This window comes from Mus musculus, chromosome 11 (genome assembly GCF_000001635.26).
Source record: "Mus musculus strain C57BL/6J chromosome 11, GRCm38.p6 C57BL/6J".
Classification (NCBI taxonomy): domain Eukaryota; kingdom Metazoa; phylum Chordata; class Mammalia; order Rodentia; family Muridae; genus Mus; species Mus musculus.
Genome location: NC_000077.6, coordinates 46,570,901 through 46,589,120, shown reverse-complemented (window position 1 = coordinate 46,589,120; position 18,220 = coordinate 46,570,901). Strand labels below are relative to the sequence as shown.

Genomic DNA, 18,220 nt, shown 5'->3' with positions numbered 1-18,220 from the left:
ATGTTACATAAAAAGGGAATTACAGAAGGATGCTCATAGTAAATTCAAAGCAGTATTTCATTCTATAAGCTCAGTTTAAGTTCAAAGCAACAGTTTCCCATGGCCTCACTTTATCATGGTGCTCACCTGTGGCTTCATCCTTGGATCTGACCTAGAATGAGTGTTTTTCCTTGATCACAAATTTGTTCCAAGCCTATTTCTCTTCTTATTGCAATTTATAAAAGCTTATTGTATTCCTTATATATATATTTACTTACTATTCTATGAGAAGGGGGCACATGCTATTCTTGATTCTAACTTTATCACATCTTCCTGGCAAAGCAGCTAAAATTATCTCCTTAAATTTTCTTCCTAAAATGATTTGAATCAAGGAATTCTGTACAGTCATTAATTCATCTAAACAGCATTAATTCATGAAAGTTCATTTTCATGATGATCTGCAGGAAATATGCCCAATAGGGTGAGCTATCACTCAGGAAGTAACTACACCAGGCTATAGACAGTGGAGATCTTTGGTCTCCATTCACACCAAGCCACATAAGTGAGGAGTATGGCAATGACAAATCTGGGAAAGTACATCAGTAGCAGGAAGCCATCCTGGGACGAAGTCTTTGTGGCCTCACCACAGTGCTCCTATCAGAGCTGAGCAGGACAGGGGGCCATCTCTAGGGAGCTCACTTGCCCACTGCAGCTCTTTCTGCATGGCATCCACCAATTAAATAAACAAGACACAACCACGAAGTACTTCCAAATTAATCCCCACCCTCCCCACATTTGTTTTATTTTAGTTTTACTTTAAAGTCCTATTCCTCTTTGCTGGATGGTTTTAGTAACCAGGATAGAAGTTACCAATAATTGTCTTTCACAGATAAAAGAGTTTTGGGGCCTAAAGGACACCCAAAATGTTAAAGTGTTCGTGTTTGAAAGAAGGATCTATAGTGTGGAGAGACAGCATCATGTCAACAGTGAGTGTGAGAAGAGACAGCTAGAGGTCCATCCTCTCCACTGCAGCTGCAAAGTGGGAATTCAAGATGAACTGACGGGAAATAGTCTTGACACTTCAGGGGCGTCCAGACTGGTGATATGCCGTAGAGGTCTTCTCCTGAAACTTAAGCTTTGATATGAGGACTGTCTTCAATATTGTAGACGTCATCTTGTGCTCATGGTGAAGCAACCTCTTTATTTAGTAAAGTTCTGATCTTAGAAACACATAATGCTACCAAGCTGCAGAGGGAGAGAGATGTTGAACAAAACAATATGAGGTCACCTTTCAGGTCTAAGCAGAACTTTCATTTATGAAATATACTCAGAATTTCAGAAGCCCCATTCACAAAAACCATAACAGTGAACAACACCACACAGGGCTCTGGTACTAGGGCATAAAAAGTTTGTTTAGTAAGCATCCTTTCAAGGAAGAATTACTTTTAAAATGCCACTTCATACTGACATCCTTCAGTATGTGCATGTAATAGAACACACACAAAAAAAATGATATATCCAAAAAGGTAGTTAACATCAAACCGAGTTACCTAATCAAGTTATGCATTTTGGGACTGGGTTAAGAACTAGAATATTCATGTGTTTACAGCTTTGGAGTGTGATACTTTAGAAAGGGATAGGAGTGTCTGTTGACCTGACAGACATCTCTGGAGCCAGATGCATGCCATGGCATGTGTGTACAACACACACATACACACGCACATACACACTACCATCCACAACAACAATATATAAATCCTTTCTTGAAAGAAAAAAATGGTTTTGAAATTTGCATAGCATCTACATCTTCTAACATTAAGCATGGAGTAGAAAACCATGTAAGAAAGCCATGCCTTTTCAAAGGATCTGGTGGTCTATGAAACAGTTTCAAAAAGACTACCTGTGAGGCACTCACTTAACTATGACACATGCACAAAAACATTGGGCATTTGAGGTAATGAACTTTATCTCAGGAGAGAGCTGTTGGTATCTGTACACTAGCCATACCATCAGCTGCGTTTCTAGAACTCAAGGAGGAGTCAATCAGAGACTAGCTCTACTTGGGGCTCACTCACACAGCTCACCACACCCCTCTATCATTCTCACAGTGCTTGCCAGAAAGCTCCTAAAAGGATCTGTCTATTAACTTACATGCCTTCTGACTTCAATTTTTTAAAATTTATTATTTTGTGTGCGTGTTTTGCTTGAATTATGCATGTGCATAACATGGGTGCCCCTAGTTGTTTTTAAAGATTTATTTTAGGTTATGTATATATAGTTGTGTGTGTGTGTGTGTGTGCACATGAATACAGGTGCACATAAACATCTGCTATTCTCCTGGAGATGGAGTTGTGAGCCCTATGCCATGGGTCCTAGGAACCAAGTTTGGTTGCTGTGCAAGAACATAATCATAACATTCACTGGCAGGCATCTACCATTTTCATAATCTTGTATTCCAATAGGCATTCAATTAGGAAACCATGAAGTAAAACTGAAAAAGAAAATCAAGCCAACTCATTCAATTTAGCTTTCAAAAGCAAAATCTATCATTCAGCATTGCTCCTTCTGTACCAGATCAGACAGAATGGTTGGGAAATCACATGGCTGACACATCACTGGACACTATGATAACAAGATAGGGGCTATCGAAACTACAGTTTAGAATTCAAGGTGAGCAATGGACGCCAGGCATTATCTTCCTGCCTAGAAGATGAAGATGGAGGAAGAGGAACAGGAGGGGGAGGAGGAGGAGAATGAGGAGGAGCCATCAAGAAGAGGGAAGGAGGAAAAAAGAGATGGAAGAGACAACAAGAGACGGGAAGAAGGGAAGAAGGAGAAGGAGGAGGAGGGGGGAAAAGAAAGGAATAAAGATATCAAGAAGACACAAAGTTCAAAATCGACTTACCTTGGAGATTCTGGCCTCTTTTTCATAAGGATGTAATCTAAATTTGGACAAGAGAAGGCAGGAGTTGAAAAGAAAATTGAACACATCATTAAAAACACACATGGTGCTTTCTTCGTCTAATCAGGGATATTGCTTTTGTTTTTAACTCAGTTGTTCCCTAGTACTTTGGGAGGTCCCCTCCCTGTACTGTAAAGGTAATATCCCTTCACTCATGGCTTGGTGCATTCACTCACATAGCATTCCTAGCGTGCAGAAAGGCATTAGTAAACTGTCTTTTACTGAAAGAAATGAAGAGGTCTAGATGTGTAAATTGGCTGCTGGACAACAACCTAAACATGGACTTTCCAAGCAACCTGAGACACAAGGCTCTACTAAATGGTCCTTCCATCAGGAACTCTTTAAAAATTGTCACTAGCAGCATTATTCTGGTTTTGGCTCCTTCCTTGGCCACCACCTACTCTTCACCCCCCACTTCCTGTCACAGACCTTCAGATCCTCAGTAACCAACTTCCATCAGAAAAGAAAAAATGGCTTTGGGCTATGAAAGGAAATACATTTGTATCGAGTTTTGTTTTCTTTTCTTTTGTTTGTAATTTCTATTTCCCTCTTTTAGACATCATCTTACTATTTATAGTTCAGGATACCCACAAGTTGTGACCCTTGTGCCTTATCAGCCTGATTCCTGGAATTATAGGTGTTTACAAACAGAACCAGTTTAACTAGTCATCACGAATAACCAAGTTCTAAACATGAAAGGGAAATATCCTGACATCTGACAAGCACACACTGAATCCTCACTTTCTGCCCAGTCATGTGAAACAAGTCTTAAAGATAGGAAGCATACATACAAAGAACAATAAACAAATTGTGGAGTTTGTATTTAGGAATATGTGTGCATATACATGTACATACATACATGTAACAATTAATGTAAAAAGAAGTGATAAATTCTAAAAAAAAACAAGGAGTGATATATAGGAGAGTTTAGAGTGAAAAAGGAGGAGGGGGAAATATCATAATTATGATCTCAAAAAGTAAAAGAAATAATGTCAAAAAATGGCCCTTGGTAGACCTCCCTCATTGGTTAAGAGCACTTGTTGCTCTTCCAGAGAACTCCTGCTGGATACTTAACACCCACAGAATGGCTCACAACCTAGGTCACTCACTGAGTCTTTCCAAAGGGTTAGAAACCATCTCAGTGCTTAGCAGGTACTGACACATAGGCTGGGATTTAGAAAGGGTTATAAAACGTGTCCTGGATTAGGAAACATGGGTAATTTTAACTCCTTAGCAAGGGGAGTTCCTTGAAGGCAGTCAGAGTGGCTGAGAATTCTTCTTCTAGTTCCTTGGTCTGGGAAATATACATGAAATGTACATGAAATGTACTGTCTTCTATCAGACAGAGTTAATGAAATGTGTAAGGATACCATTAAGCAAGAGCAACTGTGGGCTCAACATTTTCCAAACACCAGTATCTATGACTGGATACCATTCTTCCTCGAAACTATGCTGTTTATATTGTTTAGTCTCCAAAGAATGCACAAAGATACTCTGAGCACTCAGAGGGAGGCATAAAAACCTGTGATTTTTTTTTTTTTTCAGTTAAAGGCCTTGTAGGACCTCCACGGGGTATGCTTGCTGAGTGGATAGAAAGTGGCATTGTACCCTCCTATAGAAATAAAACATTTTTCTTTGCAAACATTTTTTGGATTTGTGATCATATATAAAGGAGACCCCAGACTTATTCCTACCATTGGTAACCATCTTAAAATTACTTACTTGTGATAACTAATGTGCCCACAAGAACCAGAAGCAGAAAGAAAATGGAGAGTCCAATAGCAAGGCCTTTAGTCCTGGCTGAACTGCTTCCTAGAGAGTAACAGCAAATTGAAGAGGCATCAAGTGAGATGAACAAGACAATAAAACAAATAATATCAATAAGCACATGTGGTGTGCTTAACACTATTAGCTCTAAAAGCATATGGCCATTTGGCCTAATATGAACAGCTCCAATTTGCCTTAAGGTGTTTGGTTTTCTTTTTGTTGTTTTGGCTGGAAGGTGTACTGCCAGACACCAAACCCAAGGACCCAAGTCCTTGCAAATGCTAAAAGGGATCACCTACTCCCAGTCCAGAGCTGCTCTTTCCATCCCACATAGTCCTCACAAATTCCTATCCGGATTCTTTTCTTACTTCACATTTTGTTTCTTCTGTGTTCTTTACACATACCAAAATAGAGATTGTTTCTCCCAGGAGCCAAGAGAGTGTGCAAACCTATTTGTATTTGTAGACAGGACTTGGGAAAGCACTCCTGAGTATCTTAGATTATTTTCAAGTTCACTGTAGAACAAGTCTAGAAAAATCCTGTAGAATTGGACTAGTCTAAGATCTTCTTACCTTGTGATCTTAAGGTAAGGTAATAAGGGAAAAACATCACCAGTGGGCTCTCCATAGAGTGGTCAGTGGGTGGAAACTGTAAGTAGGGTGGCCATCTTTATCAGAACACTCTTTATAGTCCATTGTGATTAGGTTTCTGGTAGCCTTGACTCTGTCCTGTTGACGTCTATGGATGTCCCTAACTACTGGTGCCCAGCATGAATAATGTTGGATGACTCGTAGTCCTCCTCAGATTTCATGATTCTCCACTTATAATTTACTCCTTCTGGGAGAACGTCCAAGGAGGTGTATGTAGGCAATGTTCAGGTTTAGGTGATGTCTACAGTCTAGGCTCTGTTTGTAACTTAGGACCTGAAATAATAAAACCTTCCACAAATAATCGTGGTTTTCTGGAAGGAAATGAGATGGTAAGTCAGGAAAAAAAATGTGAATTCAAAGCTGACCATGTCTACTAAAAAAGCAGTGTTCACTGTCAAGGACCTATGCCCAAACACTTAGATGTACATGCATAAGAGTCAACACTATGGTGGAGAATGGCAGCTTTAGTAATGTTATTTTTTGTTGTGTCATGGAAGAAGCCATGGGGAAGGGGGTAGATACTGTCCAACTCACATCACATTACATGCTTCATGCAGTGAGGAGCATTCAATAACTTGTCAAAAGGTATGCATGCTAGTATCTAATCGTTTACTGGGAAGCTACATGTCTCATTTTCCCAGTCAGTGATGACAACAACCACCAAAAAAAAAAAAAAACAAAACAAAACAAAAACAAAACAAAACCAAATAAACAAACAAAAGACCAAAACCAACCAAACAGAAAGTTCATCTGTGGTTGTACTCTGATCTGAATGTTTGTGTCTCCATTACTTTCTTTGTTAATGTTTAATCCTCAGTGCAGTAGACTGAGAGCTGGAGGTAACGGGAAAGTCAATAGTCAGAGAGATGGCACTCACGAATGGGAATAGATTCTGTATAAAAAGGGCTAGAGGGGCTGGCATGCTCCTCCCTTTACAAGAGAAAACCCTGAGCTCACCAGCGACAGGAGCCCTCATCAGACGGACGCTCATGAGCTTTGATAATGGCACTCCCAGCCTTAAGAATTGTCAGCACTACATTTTATTCATTCATTTTTTTTAAAGTCTATTCTAAGGTATTTTCTTACCAAAGCCCAAATGGACTAGAATGCGTTGGGTTTACCGACACCAGTACCACAGGAACCTGCAGCACTGGGACCCCAGTTCTTCCTACAAATGCTGGGTCCCACCATCTGTATTCAATGTCACAATCTCCTCTATCTCAAACTATAGCATTGGCATGTCTTTTCTTTATGAATTAAGGTACTGCTGAACACTGCCAACCCATCCAAATAGCTGTATGCTAGGGACAGTGGGAAGTTTTGAGAGTGCCACATGCTGTCCTCCTATCTGATATTGAGCTGGCAAATTTGTTGTTAAGATGCATCCAAACCAGGTTAGGCCTAGCATCTCTCTCTCTCTCTCTCTCTCTCTCTCTCTCTCTCTCTCTCTCTCTCTCTCTCTGTGTGTGTGTGTGTGTGTGCGTGTGTGTGTGTGTGAGTGTGTGTGTGTCCTGTCTGCCTGCCTGCCTGCCTCTGTGTATGTATGTGGTGTGTGTGTGTGTGTGTGTGTGTGTGTGTGTGTGTGTGTTGTGTGTATGTGTGTGTGGTTTGTAGAAGACTCACTTGAATGCAGATGTTTCCAAGTCATAGCAGCTACCGGTGCCCCTCCTCCAGATCTCAAGCACTGTAGTAGTGGTAGCTGTCATCGCATGTCACTTGCCCCCTTTGCAAATATGATCCAAGCCCTTCCTGACATTTCATAGCCATATTATTCTATAAAATTCATTACAATAAAGTGATTTTCACATTTAAAATTTTGGGGTATTATATCCATTGAACGAATAATGAAACAGATTCAGAGACAGTGGACAGTTCTATAAGTCACACAACTCTTAGCCAAGATCTCCTGAGATAGAAAGACAGGAGTAATCAATGGGCCACAGAGAGAAGTGTCTTAGGGGTTCTATTGCTGTGATGAAGCACCACAACCAAAGAAACTCTAGAGGAATGGGTTTATCCAGCTTATGCTTTCCACATCACTGTTCATCATCAAAGGAAGTCAGGACAAAAACACAAGCAGGGCAGAATGATGGTTTGTATATGCTCAGCCCAGGGAGTGGCACTTTCAGAAGGTGTGGCCCTGTTGGAGTAGGTGTGGCCTTCAGATGAAGATGTAGAACTCTCAGTTCCTCCTGCACCATGCCTTCCTGGATACTGCCATATTCCTTCCTGCTTTGATAAAAATTGACTGAACCTCTGAACCTGTAAGCCAGCCCCAATTAAATGTTGTCCTTATAAGCATTGCCTTGGATATGGTGTCTGTTCATAGCAGTAAAACCCCAACTATGGCAGGCAAGGACCTGAGGCAGGAGCTGATGTTGAAGCCATGGAGGGGTACTCCTCATTGGCTTGCTCATCATGGTTTGCTCAGTCTGCTCTCTTATGGAACCTAGGACCACCATCTTAGGGGTGGTACCACTCATAGTAGGCTGGGCTCTCCCCTATCAATCACTAGTTAAGAAAATGCCTTAAAGACTTGCCTATGGCCCAATCTTATGGAGGCATTTTATTAATTGAGATACCCTCCTTTAAATGACTTCAGTTTGTGTCAAGTCAACACAAAACTATCAGGCAAAGGAAGCATACAGAATGGTGAAGGAAAATGGCCAGTTGTCCTAGGATGAAACAGAGGACACCTGTATTATCTGCTCTTATGACAGAGACATTGTTCCAAGTACTAGGATGGCTGAGGCAGGGTGGTCTCTGAGTTTGAAGTCAAATTACTAATTTACACACTGAGTTCCACACAAGCAAGAGCTACAGAGTGACCATTAAAAACCTCTAGTTAATCATATGAACACATAAACTGTCTCTTCTTTGCTAAATCTCTTTTTCAATGAAGTTAGGAACTTGTCTATGTTCTTCAGGCTCAGCCTATGATCCCATCCCCTGAAGCAGGCAGAAATCAAGCACTGAAAACTTCTACCAAACCTGAGAGATCCTCACAATTCTATAATGTATGAAGCTGCCTGGAACAAAGCAGTTTTTCTCACACATCCCTACTCTCCAAAATCCCGGCTATAACCTAGTGCCCTCTACAAACTCGGCTTGCAGCCCAGTTCTCCAGCATCCTCCTAGTTAATAAACCCACAGGTCAATGGGAGAAGAGGAAATCAATACCTCCCATCAGATTGCTCTAGCAAACAAAACAAAACAAAACAAACAGTATCAACGCTTCTGCTGCTTTTTAGAATTTGTGAATTTAGAAATCAAGGTGAAAAGAAGGGTCAATCAGGCAAGAAAGCACAGCAGTGAGAGGCTGTCCCCAGGTAGAGGGTCCTCTCTGGAACTTCTGTTCTTTGTCACTGACCAACCGACTAGGATGTGCGGGCCAGGGCAGTAGAGACAGGTTCACCCATAGCAGGCAGCTGCGCTGACAACATAGAGATCAGAACAGAGCCCAGGTTCCAAGGAAATGCTTTATGAATGACAGGGGTCAGATTCTCACATGTCTCTGAGCATCTTGGGAGACAGAGAAGGTATTGAGGGCTGGGACTCATTACAGTTTCCAGCCCCAGCATGCACATTTCAGTCAGTCCTGAGAGGACACACAATACTGACCTACATCTTAGTGGAAGGCTAATGAGGCTAGTGGGCTTATAAGAGATCCTATACAAGGCCCAATACAAAGGCTTGCACATATGTGCAGAGAGTGGGCACAGTCTTCTATGTTTTCTTTCTATTTAAGAGAAACAAAGTGAATATCTCTTATCCAAAGATGGTTGGTACCAAGAGTTTCAGAATTTGCGTATTTCTGAACATTTTGAACTATTTGCATATAGATAATATCTTATGGGTGGAGCTTGAGTTTAAATACCAATTTGTGTAACACATTCGTATACCTACGTAGGTCAACACTGGCAAGCTCACAAGCTCTTGACGATTTTGTAAATGAAAATTCTGTAAGTGAATTTTCCAGATGTATCAAGTCAGTGCCCAAAAGGTCTCAGATTCTGGAGCAGTGCATATTGGGTAAGAGCCTCAGGCTGCAAGGCATTGAGTCGATTTGTACTGGGCAGTGGGCCCTCACCATAAAGAGCTGACAATCCCCAGCCTGACCATTCTGCAAACAAATAAGCTCAGATATCAAAAACAACCCAACATATGCCCAGAAAATTAAAACACCAAAACTTATCTGTAACTTCCTGGTAGCTACATATATCTATGAATACACACACACCACAGAGAGAGAGAGAGAGAGAGAGACAGACAGACAGACAGACAGACAGACAGACAGAGATGATGATGACGATGACAATGTATATGTGTATGTATATGGTGTGCGTAGTGTGTCCCCCTCACCCCTCTAAATGAACTCAACCTTCATCCTGCAGAAAGACCAGGGTTATTTGCTTTTAAATAAAGCAGCTCCAGCCTGTTTTGAGATTGAGTCTCTCTGCTTCTCTGCCTCATTTTTCTTAGACTTTGGATTCTCGGATTAGTCAGGCTTAACCAGTAATTCACAAATCAAGGAAATCAGAAGTTCTGTGTGCTGTGGCCCATATGTAGATGTCAGGAGTCAGCTTGAGGGAGTTTCCTTTTACCATGTGGGTTCCAGGAATTGAATTCAGGTCACTGGGCTCAACAACAAGTACTCTTAACAGCTAAAACGTCTCAAGCCCCACCCCCACCCCCACCCCCAGCCACAAGTCTCCCTGCCCCACATTTTTGTAAAGGCCAAATGGTTCCTTCATCTCAAGAACCAAAAAAGCAGGCATTCGAGAGTAAATGTGCACCTCAGCAAGTTTGAAGGTCACCGCAGACCACACAGGAATGGCTCCTGTGACCAGGCTACAATAACACTATTGGCATCCATGACTCCGTCTGTCACATGACCTGGTCTGGCCCTGACTGTCAGTGCTGAACTACACTAAAGTGTAGCCAGGGGCTTGGGCACAATCCAAAACCTGCCCTGGAAAATATAAATCTCTGAAGTGAAGGAAAAAGGAGGCCTGCAGAAAATCACGACAGAAGATCACTGTGAGAGCAAAACGCAGGGACGAAGCAGCCAGCACAGGAGATTTTTTCTTCCTTGCTCTGGGGCGTTTTATCTCCCAGGTGGATGGGAAAGTGCAAGGGAGCTGATGGGGGTCCTGGGACAGCAGAAGAGGAGGCTCAGGGTGCTTAGCATGAGAGAATGTCCACTTGGTTGCTAAGACTAAGGTAGAGAATCTCTTACGGACCCATTGGCCAGGCAGCCAGAGGACTTTTACACACTGACCTGTGTAAGAACTTTTTTTTTTTTTTAAGATTTATTTATTTATTATATGTAAGTACACTGTAGCTGTCTTCAGACACACCAGAAGAGGGAGTCAGATCCTGTTACGGATGGTTGTGAGCCACCATGTGGTTGCTGGGATTTGAACTCTGGACCTTTGGAAGAGCAGTCGGGTGCTCTTACCCACTGAGCCATCTCACCAGCCCGTGTAAGAACTTCTATGCTTGATTAAAACCTGCTACTAATAACTTCATGCAAGCAGACATGATGACTTTTAATCCCCTCGCTCATAAAGCAGAGGCACCCTGATATACATATGGACAACCAGACCAGCCAAACTATACAGTGGGAACAGGTGTGTGTGTGTGTAAAAATAAAAAATAAATAGCAAAGTATAGGGCTAAACAATTACAAAATAATGAACTGAATTTTAAAGGACAGATTATTCTAGGCTTCTGTAATCAGTGGAAAGCATTAGAAAAAGAGATTAGGAAGTAGCATAGGAAGACAATATATAGGCATGATTCAAATGCCCACATCCAAAACGAACAAACAAATAAACAAAAGCTGTTTCTAATCTCAGAACTGGAATTTTTGTGAACTTTTCACTAGAAAGTTAGAGGCAGGGTAACCAGGAGGACATAGCTTGCCTTTCTTTCTTTTCTCTCTCTCTCTCTCTCTCTCTCTCTCTCTCTCTCTCTCTCTCTCTCTCTCTCTCTCTTTTTTGGTTTTTCGAGACAGGGTTTCTCTGTGCAGCCCTGGCTGTCCTAGAACTCACTTTGTAGACCAGGCTAGCCTCGAACTCAGAAATCTGCCTGCCTCTGCCTCTGCCTCTGCCTGCCGAGTGCTGGGATTAAAGGTGTGCGCCACCATGCCCGGCTTCACAAGTGTATTTAAAGGACTGTTGTTTCCTTGTTATGGGAAAAGAACAATTAATAGCAATCCGAGGACTCAGTCCCCCTACAAGAAATAAGCAAAGAAAGAAGTCAAGCTCACCTGGTTGAATCTGCAGTGAGGTGGTCAGTGTCTGCACGCCATCCCATCCCTTCATTTCCACTCGACAGCAGTAGAGACCGCTGTCGCTCTCATAGGCGTACTCGATTGTCAAGGATGCATTTCCTTGAAGAAGCTGCGAGTTTATCTGGTAGCGGTTGCTTGTCCGATAGTTGACTCGGTGTCCATCAGTCCAGACCAATGTTTGTCCACATGTATCAGAAGCGCATTCGCCTCGGCCCCAGCACACAAATGAGAGTATACGAGATTCAGGATAAGAGCATGGAAGCGTCACAGGGTCACCTCCTGTTCCATGGACTTCCTGGAACGCTCCTGAAGCAGCTACGGTGAAGAAGGGGAAATAGAATGGGCTCTCAACTGGTTCCCGAGGTTTCATTTTTACTTTTGCATTTTTTCCCATTTTTTCCTTTTGCTTGAATTGAGGATTAAACTTGGGACATGACACAGGGAAGACATGTGCTCTGCCACTGTGTTCCAGCCCCAGTTCTTCTGTGCATTCTTTTTGCCCTTGTAGAGTCCCAATAGCTTAATATTTCACTATAAACATTTTTATGTTTGCAGATTCCTCTTTGGTATGATTATTTAATGCATATGCTTGTGGATAAACAACATTGTACTGTATGATATTCACCCTGTTTCTTATTTTCTTATTTCTCTCTCTCTCTTTCTCTCTCTCTCTCTCTCTCTCTCTCTCTCTCTCTCTCTCTCTCTCTCTCTCTCTCTCTCTCTCTCCTTTCCGCCCCCACCTTACCCCTGTTGTTTTTTCTTCTTTTTACTTTTTCAGACAGAGCTCACTCTGTAGCCCTGGCAGGTCTAGAACCCACTATATAAACTAGGCTAGCCTAGAACTCATAAAGATCCTCCTGCATCTGCCTCCTGAGTGCTGGGGTTAAAGGTACCACCATGCCTGACCTGTAGGTTTCTTTCTTTCTTTCTTTCTTTCTTTCTTTCTTTCTTTCTTTCTTTCTTTCTTTCTTTCTTTCTTTCTTTCTTCTTTCTTGCTTTTTTTTTGTTTTTTTTGTTTTGTTTTGTTTTGTTTTTTGTTTTTTTGTTTTTTGAGACAGGGTTTCTCTGTGTAGCTCTAGCTGTCCTGGAGCTCACTCTGTAGACCAGACTGGCCTCAAACTCAGAAATCCTCCTGCCTCTGCCTCCCAAGTGTTAGGATTAAAGGCATGAGCCACCACTGCCCAGTGGTTTGTTTCTTAATCAGGGTCTTGCTCTTACAGCGACTATCCTCCTGCCTCAGATGTCTGAGAGATGGAATTACAAGCATGCACCACTAAGACAGGTCTAATTTAACTTTTTAAAGTTGTTTATTCTACTCTGTTAGGTCAGATTATGATTACATCATGTCCCACTTTCCTATCCTCCCTGGAAACACTCGCATGCAGTCAGCCCTCTTTGCTCTCTTTCAAATGCATGGCCTCTTTTATTCATTCGTGGGTGCTACATACATATTTGTGTACGTATGTATCCTGAAATACATGAATCCAACCTGCTCCATCTGTATAATGTAACTGTATAGCTATATGTGTGCTCAGGTCTGACTGTTTGATGTCAGATTACCAAGTGGTGAGCTCTTTCCTGGGCTAGACTAGCTCTGCTCTTAGCTAACTGGGACAGGAAAATGCAAACTGAGCTTCAAGTTTAAGTTTTTAAAATTTAAAACCTGCTGTCCTAGAGGCTGTGCATGTTGATGGGTACTCGAAAGCCTAGAACGTGAGAGGAGGAGGCAGGAAAGTTTAAGGTTCAAAGCCAGCCTTGAGAAACTGGTGAATTCAAGACCAACCTCAGTTCAGAAGACTCTGTCCTAAACCACCCAGCCCCTCCCTTTGATGCTGGTCACTAACTCTTTGCCCATCTCTTGATATAAAGAGCAAGGTTTTCATTTACAACACTGTGGCTTCAAAGCAGAAGGTTAGTAATGGCAGTTTTCAGGAAAGGTTTTATAACACCATTGGGAGGAGGGAAGTTTTAGGATCAGTCCTCAAAAAAGAAAAGTCCAAACAGGTATCCCTTCCTTTAAGTGGATAACATTCTGGACAGAGTAAGAACCAGTTACACAAGAAGGTCACAGGAAGGTCACAGAATCAGACGATTCAGTCCAGAACAAAATCATGCAACTTCTAAAACTAAAACAAACATTTAAATATGAATCTTCTTGGATGGTGGAAGAAAAACTCTAGTGTCAATGGCTTCTGAGTTGTCTTTAGAGGAACTCTGAGGGCTGAGGATATGGCTCAGTGCTTGCCTAGCCCACGCCAGTCCCTGGGATGGATCCCTGGTCCAGGAAATAAGCCAGCCAACCAACAAACCAAGAACACAAAACAAGGCACTGTGAGTTTCACTAACCAGTCACCGATACTCAGACCTAAGCTGTGAATTTGTACATGGCCTGAGAAAGCACAGTCCTCACTGTATCAGTGTGTATTTCATACTGGGACACACAGTATTTGATGGCTACCTAATACCTTTTCAGAACCACAGATATAATACATCATATTATAATAAGATTATAGAAACACATGATAAGAAACATCTTCATCCCATAGTCTTACACATACTCACCCCTTACTCTTCTATCACATGCACACACATGGACTCGTGCCTTATGAGTCTATCACATGAATGCTCATGGGCTTGCCCCTCACATACTCTCATGGTTTTACATTTTAGCCATCGATTTTGAAATACGTACAAGCAACCCATTTTTTTCAGAGCTCCCGTTTGGCCCTGGTTCTCATCTCTCTATGCAACTCATAGTCAACAACTCCTGAGGAGCACATCATGTCTACATCGTATGCAACCTCCATGGCAGCTCCAGTTCGCCCACTTGCTTACCTGGGAGAAGGAGTAGGAATGTCGAAAGGAGGACTTGAGGGAGCACCATGACGTTGACCTGGAGGAAATGAGATAATACTCTTGTCGGCACTCAGCACATGGTCCTGTCTTAATTCTCAGAAGGTAAGGGATATGGAGGGGGTTGGTCCAGGTGTCAAAATCCCTTCACTCCCAGCCATGTCAAAAGCCAGTGTTGTCCCCAGGCCTAGAGTCACACCTCAAGTGAGGATTTTCACATGGCTTGGAAAAAAGCCCGAGGCACACTAGTGATGGACCCAATTACTTGGGCTCTCCTGTAGTCTGCTTCTATGAGTGAGCAGATGCTATCAGTGGGTAGATTGAAGAACTGGAGGTAATTACCTACTGCATCTGTAGGTAATATGTAATAGTATATAACAATAGGGAAATGGGGCCAAGGAGGTGAGGGCACAGGACAATTGCAGTCTTATCCATTGACTTTTGTGGTTTGCAGATTAAATAAGATTTGTACGAAATGATTTGTATGGAGTGTAAAGTGGAATCATAGGACAGCTTTGGGATGGATGGTTCAGTGATAATGAGTCTAGAAGGTGGTAGGATTAAAGATGTGTGCCACCATGCCTGGCCTCACTTATCTTTGATCCCTAATGATGGAACTACATGGGCCTGTTCCACTGGGCCAAGAAAACCCACATTCAAAGGCTTCTTTCTTCCAGGGCTCTATAATGTCCCACTGGTAGAGCGCCGTTTGCCATTTGCAGGGAAAGCTGTCCTTCAAAACAACCCTTTCTTTCCCAGTCCTTCGTCAGTCCCACATATAACTATCAATGTTGCTCCTGGTCTTAGCACAAATAAAGCAGCAAACAGACAGAAAACCAAAGGCGGGCATTAGAGTATGTTCTTGTTTTGTTTTGTTTTGTTTTGTTTTGTTTTGTTTTGTTTTGTTTTGTTTTGTTTTGTTTTGTTTGAGACAGGGTTTCTCTGTGTAGCCTTGGCTGTCCTGGAACTCACTCTATAGACCAGGCTGGCCTGGAACTCAGAAATCCACCTGCCTCTGCCTCTGCCTCTGCCTCTGCCTCTGCCTCTGCCTCTGCCTCTGCCTCTGCCTCTGCCTCTGCCTCTGCCTCTGCCTCTGCCTCTGCCTCTGCCTCTGCCTCTGCCTCTGCCTCTGCCTCTGCCTCTGCCTCTGCCTCTGCCTCTGCCTCTGCCTCTGCCTCTCTGCCTCTGCCTCTGCCTCTGCCTCTGCCTCTGCCTCTGCCTCTGCCTCTGCCTCTGCCTCTGCCTCTGCCTCTGCCTCTGCCTCTGCCTAGTGCTGGGATTAAAGGCGTGTGCCACCACGGCCCGGCAGAACCCTAAGCAAGGCCTAGCCTTCTGATGGCGAAGATGCGCTTGCCCTCCGGTGGACACAGAACTGTTTCTGCTCAGTGGCCACAATGGTTCATTGCTAAGCCTCATCTAAGTTCACCACTGGCAAGATGGACTGAGTGAGGATGTGAAGTGGCACTCATGCTGACAAACACAGTTAGTGGGGCCAGATCATTGGATGTCTAGAGACACCTAGAAAAACACTGGGTGCAGACCTTCCATTTCCAGCCCCCAGCCCCCAACCTGGATTTCCTCCTCAGTAAAATAGCACTAATGTTTGCTCAGTTTTTTGAGACTGTTGTGACGGAGACCCTGAGCTATTTACTCACAGACACCTATTCCTCACAGAGAGCCTCCTAGGCCAGCTGCTTTTAAAGCTATGGAGAATCTTACACGTCTCTTTGGATTACAACTTCTAGGTTTCAACTTTTGCTTCTTGATCACTAAACCATAAAGTACAAGAAAGCCTGCCTAGAACTTTCTGATCAGAGGATTCCCTGACTTCACCTCAGAGAGGAAGGGATGAGTCCTTGTCTAATGTCATGAGGATGCTTTTGATGAGCTCAGCATTAGGCCTGCTACTCCACACTACTCACACTAACAGCCTCTGTGCTTCGAAGAGATCAGAGCCCTAATGCTGCAAACCGTTGACCAAACACTGAGAATTTTTTTGCATGAGAAAGTTTAGAAATTGTTTCTTAATTAATAGACAAATTTTAGAAATCTAAAACCCACATGAATATCAGCCTTAGATGAAACTAATTTGCACTCTAGGCCAGGTATGGTGGCACACATCTTTAATCCTACCAGTTGGGAGGCAGAGGCAGGCAGATCTCTGTGAGTTCAAAGCCAGCTTGACTACAAAACAAGTCCAGGACAGCCAGCGCTCTGTTACACACAGAAACCCTGTCTCAAAACAAAAACAAGCAAACAAAAAGCCAACCAAACTAACAAAAACAAAATAAAAAACTACTTGATAACACATAGCACCAACCATTCTGTCCCTCTTGGGTTCTACTGAGGATGGGGCAGGCATATGGACTGTCACTGCCTAACATACACTGCCACCTTATAGACTCATTATCACTGAACCATCCATCCCAAAGCTGTCCTACGATTCCACTTTACACTCCATACAAATCATTTCGTACAAATCTTATTTAATCTGCAAACCACAAAAGTCAATGGATAAGACTGCAATTGTCCTGTGCCCTCACCTCCTTGGCCATTTTGTTATTTCCATATTGTTATGTACTATTACATGGTAATTACCTACAGATACAGACCTCAAGTATAGAGCTTAATCTAAAAGTGCCATATTATTTTCTATGTGTTTCTTCTTATTTCTCATGTTAACTCCATTTAAGAAGGCTGTACTAGCTCATCTATAAAGTCCGTTATTCCATTTAAATGAGGATCAACCTTCCAAGAATCCAAAGAACTCTATTGGATATTAAGTTGTCCTCACGTCTAGAGACTCATCATTGTCCCAATGCCCCTATAGAATCCCACATCATCCCAAGTGCAAAGCCACATGTCACTGCCCTCATTGCTTCTCTCTAACAGGAGCCTGCAGAAGACAGAACTTACCAGTTAGGAGAAAGCCACAACTTCTTGTTAGTCTCTCCTTCTAATCCTCTGCTGCTGATGGACTCTTGCCGAGCAGCTGATGGATAAAGACTCAGCTCTCCCAGAATTCCATCCTTATCTCCTGTCCACACCTTCCCTTGAGTTGTTGAAAACTGAGTCTCTCCAGTTCTTCAATTCACCCACCCACTCAATAGCATCTGCTCACTCATATAAGCAGACTACAGGAGAGCCCAAGTAATTGGGTACATTGATAGTGTGCCTTAGGCTTTTTTCCAAGCTGTGTGAAAATCCTCACTTGAAGTGTGACTATAGGCCTGGGGACAACACTGGCTTTTGAGATGGCTGGAAGTGAAGGGACTTTGACACCTGGACCAACCCTCTACATTTACAGAAGAATAAGCTATACTCCAGGAAGGCAAATACATTTAGAAACCAGGAGTTTTGTTTGCTTTGGTTTTTTTTTTAATTTTATCAGTAAGTATATTTTAAAAATTTCAAAATAGCAAAATCTCTTTGAAGTTAAACATTAAGAAAATGCTAATTTCAAGCACAGTGAGAAAGATTATCAATAATATTTCTATGATGATTGTGGAACAAGTTTTTAATATTTTCAACTGTTAATATTCAACAAACAGAATAATTATTTTAAGATATATTTTATTGTTATGTCTCCCTTTTCATTACTGATTTTAGTAATTTGGATATTCTCTCTGTGCCCTCTGGTTAGTCTGGCTAAGGGGTTATCTAACTTGTTGATTTTCTCAGAGTACCAGCTCCTGGTTTTGTTGATTCTTT

The 18,220-nt window shown here is 42.4% G+C and overlaps 1 protein-coding gene across 1 annotated transcript in view; it reads right to left on the bottom strand.

Moving 5' to 3' along the window:
- Window positions 1–17,608, bottom strand: part of BC053393 (cDNA sequence BC053393) — a 17,720-nt gene extending 112 nt beyond the window's left edge. The window contains exons 1-6 of the mRNA NM_001025435.3: window positions 17,426–17,608; window positions 14,492–14,549; window positions 11,633–11,971; window positions 4,664–4,753; window positions 2,885–2,921; window positions 1–1,224 (exon numbers count right to left, since the gene is read on the bottom strand). The exon at window positions 1–1,224 is cut by the window's left edge and continues 112 nt beyond it. Coding sequence (NP_001020606.2) covers window positions 1,161–1,224; window positions 2,885–2,921; window positions 4,664–4,753; window positions 11,633–11,971; window positions 14,492–14,540 — 579 coding nt within the window. The 5' untranslated portion in view covers window positions 14,541–14,549; window positions 17,426–17,608 and the 3' untranslated portion in view covers window positions 1–1,160. The remainder of the gene's footprint in view (window positions 1,225–2,884; window positions 2,922–4,663; window positions 4,754–11,632; window positions 11,972–14,491; window positions 14,550–17,425) is intronic.
- Between the last annotated feature and the right edge of the window lie 612 nt (window positions 17,609–18,220).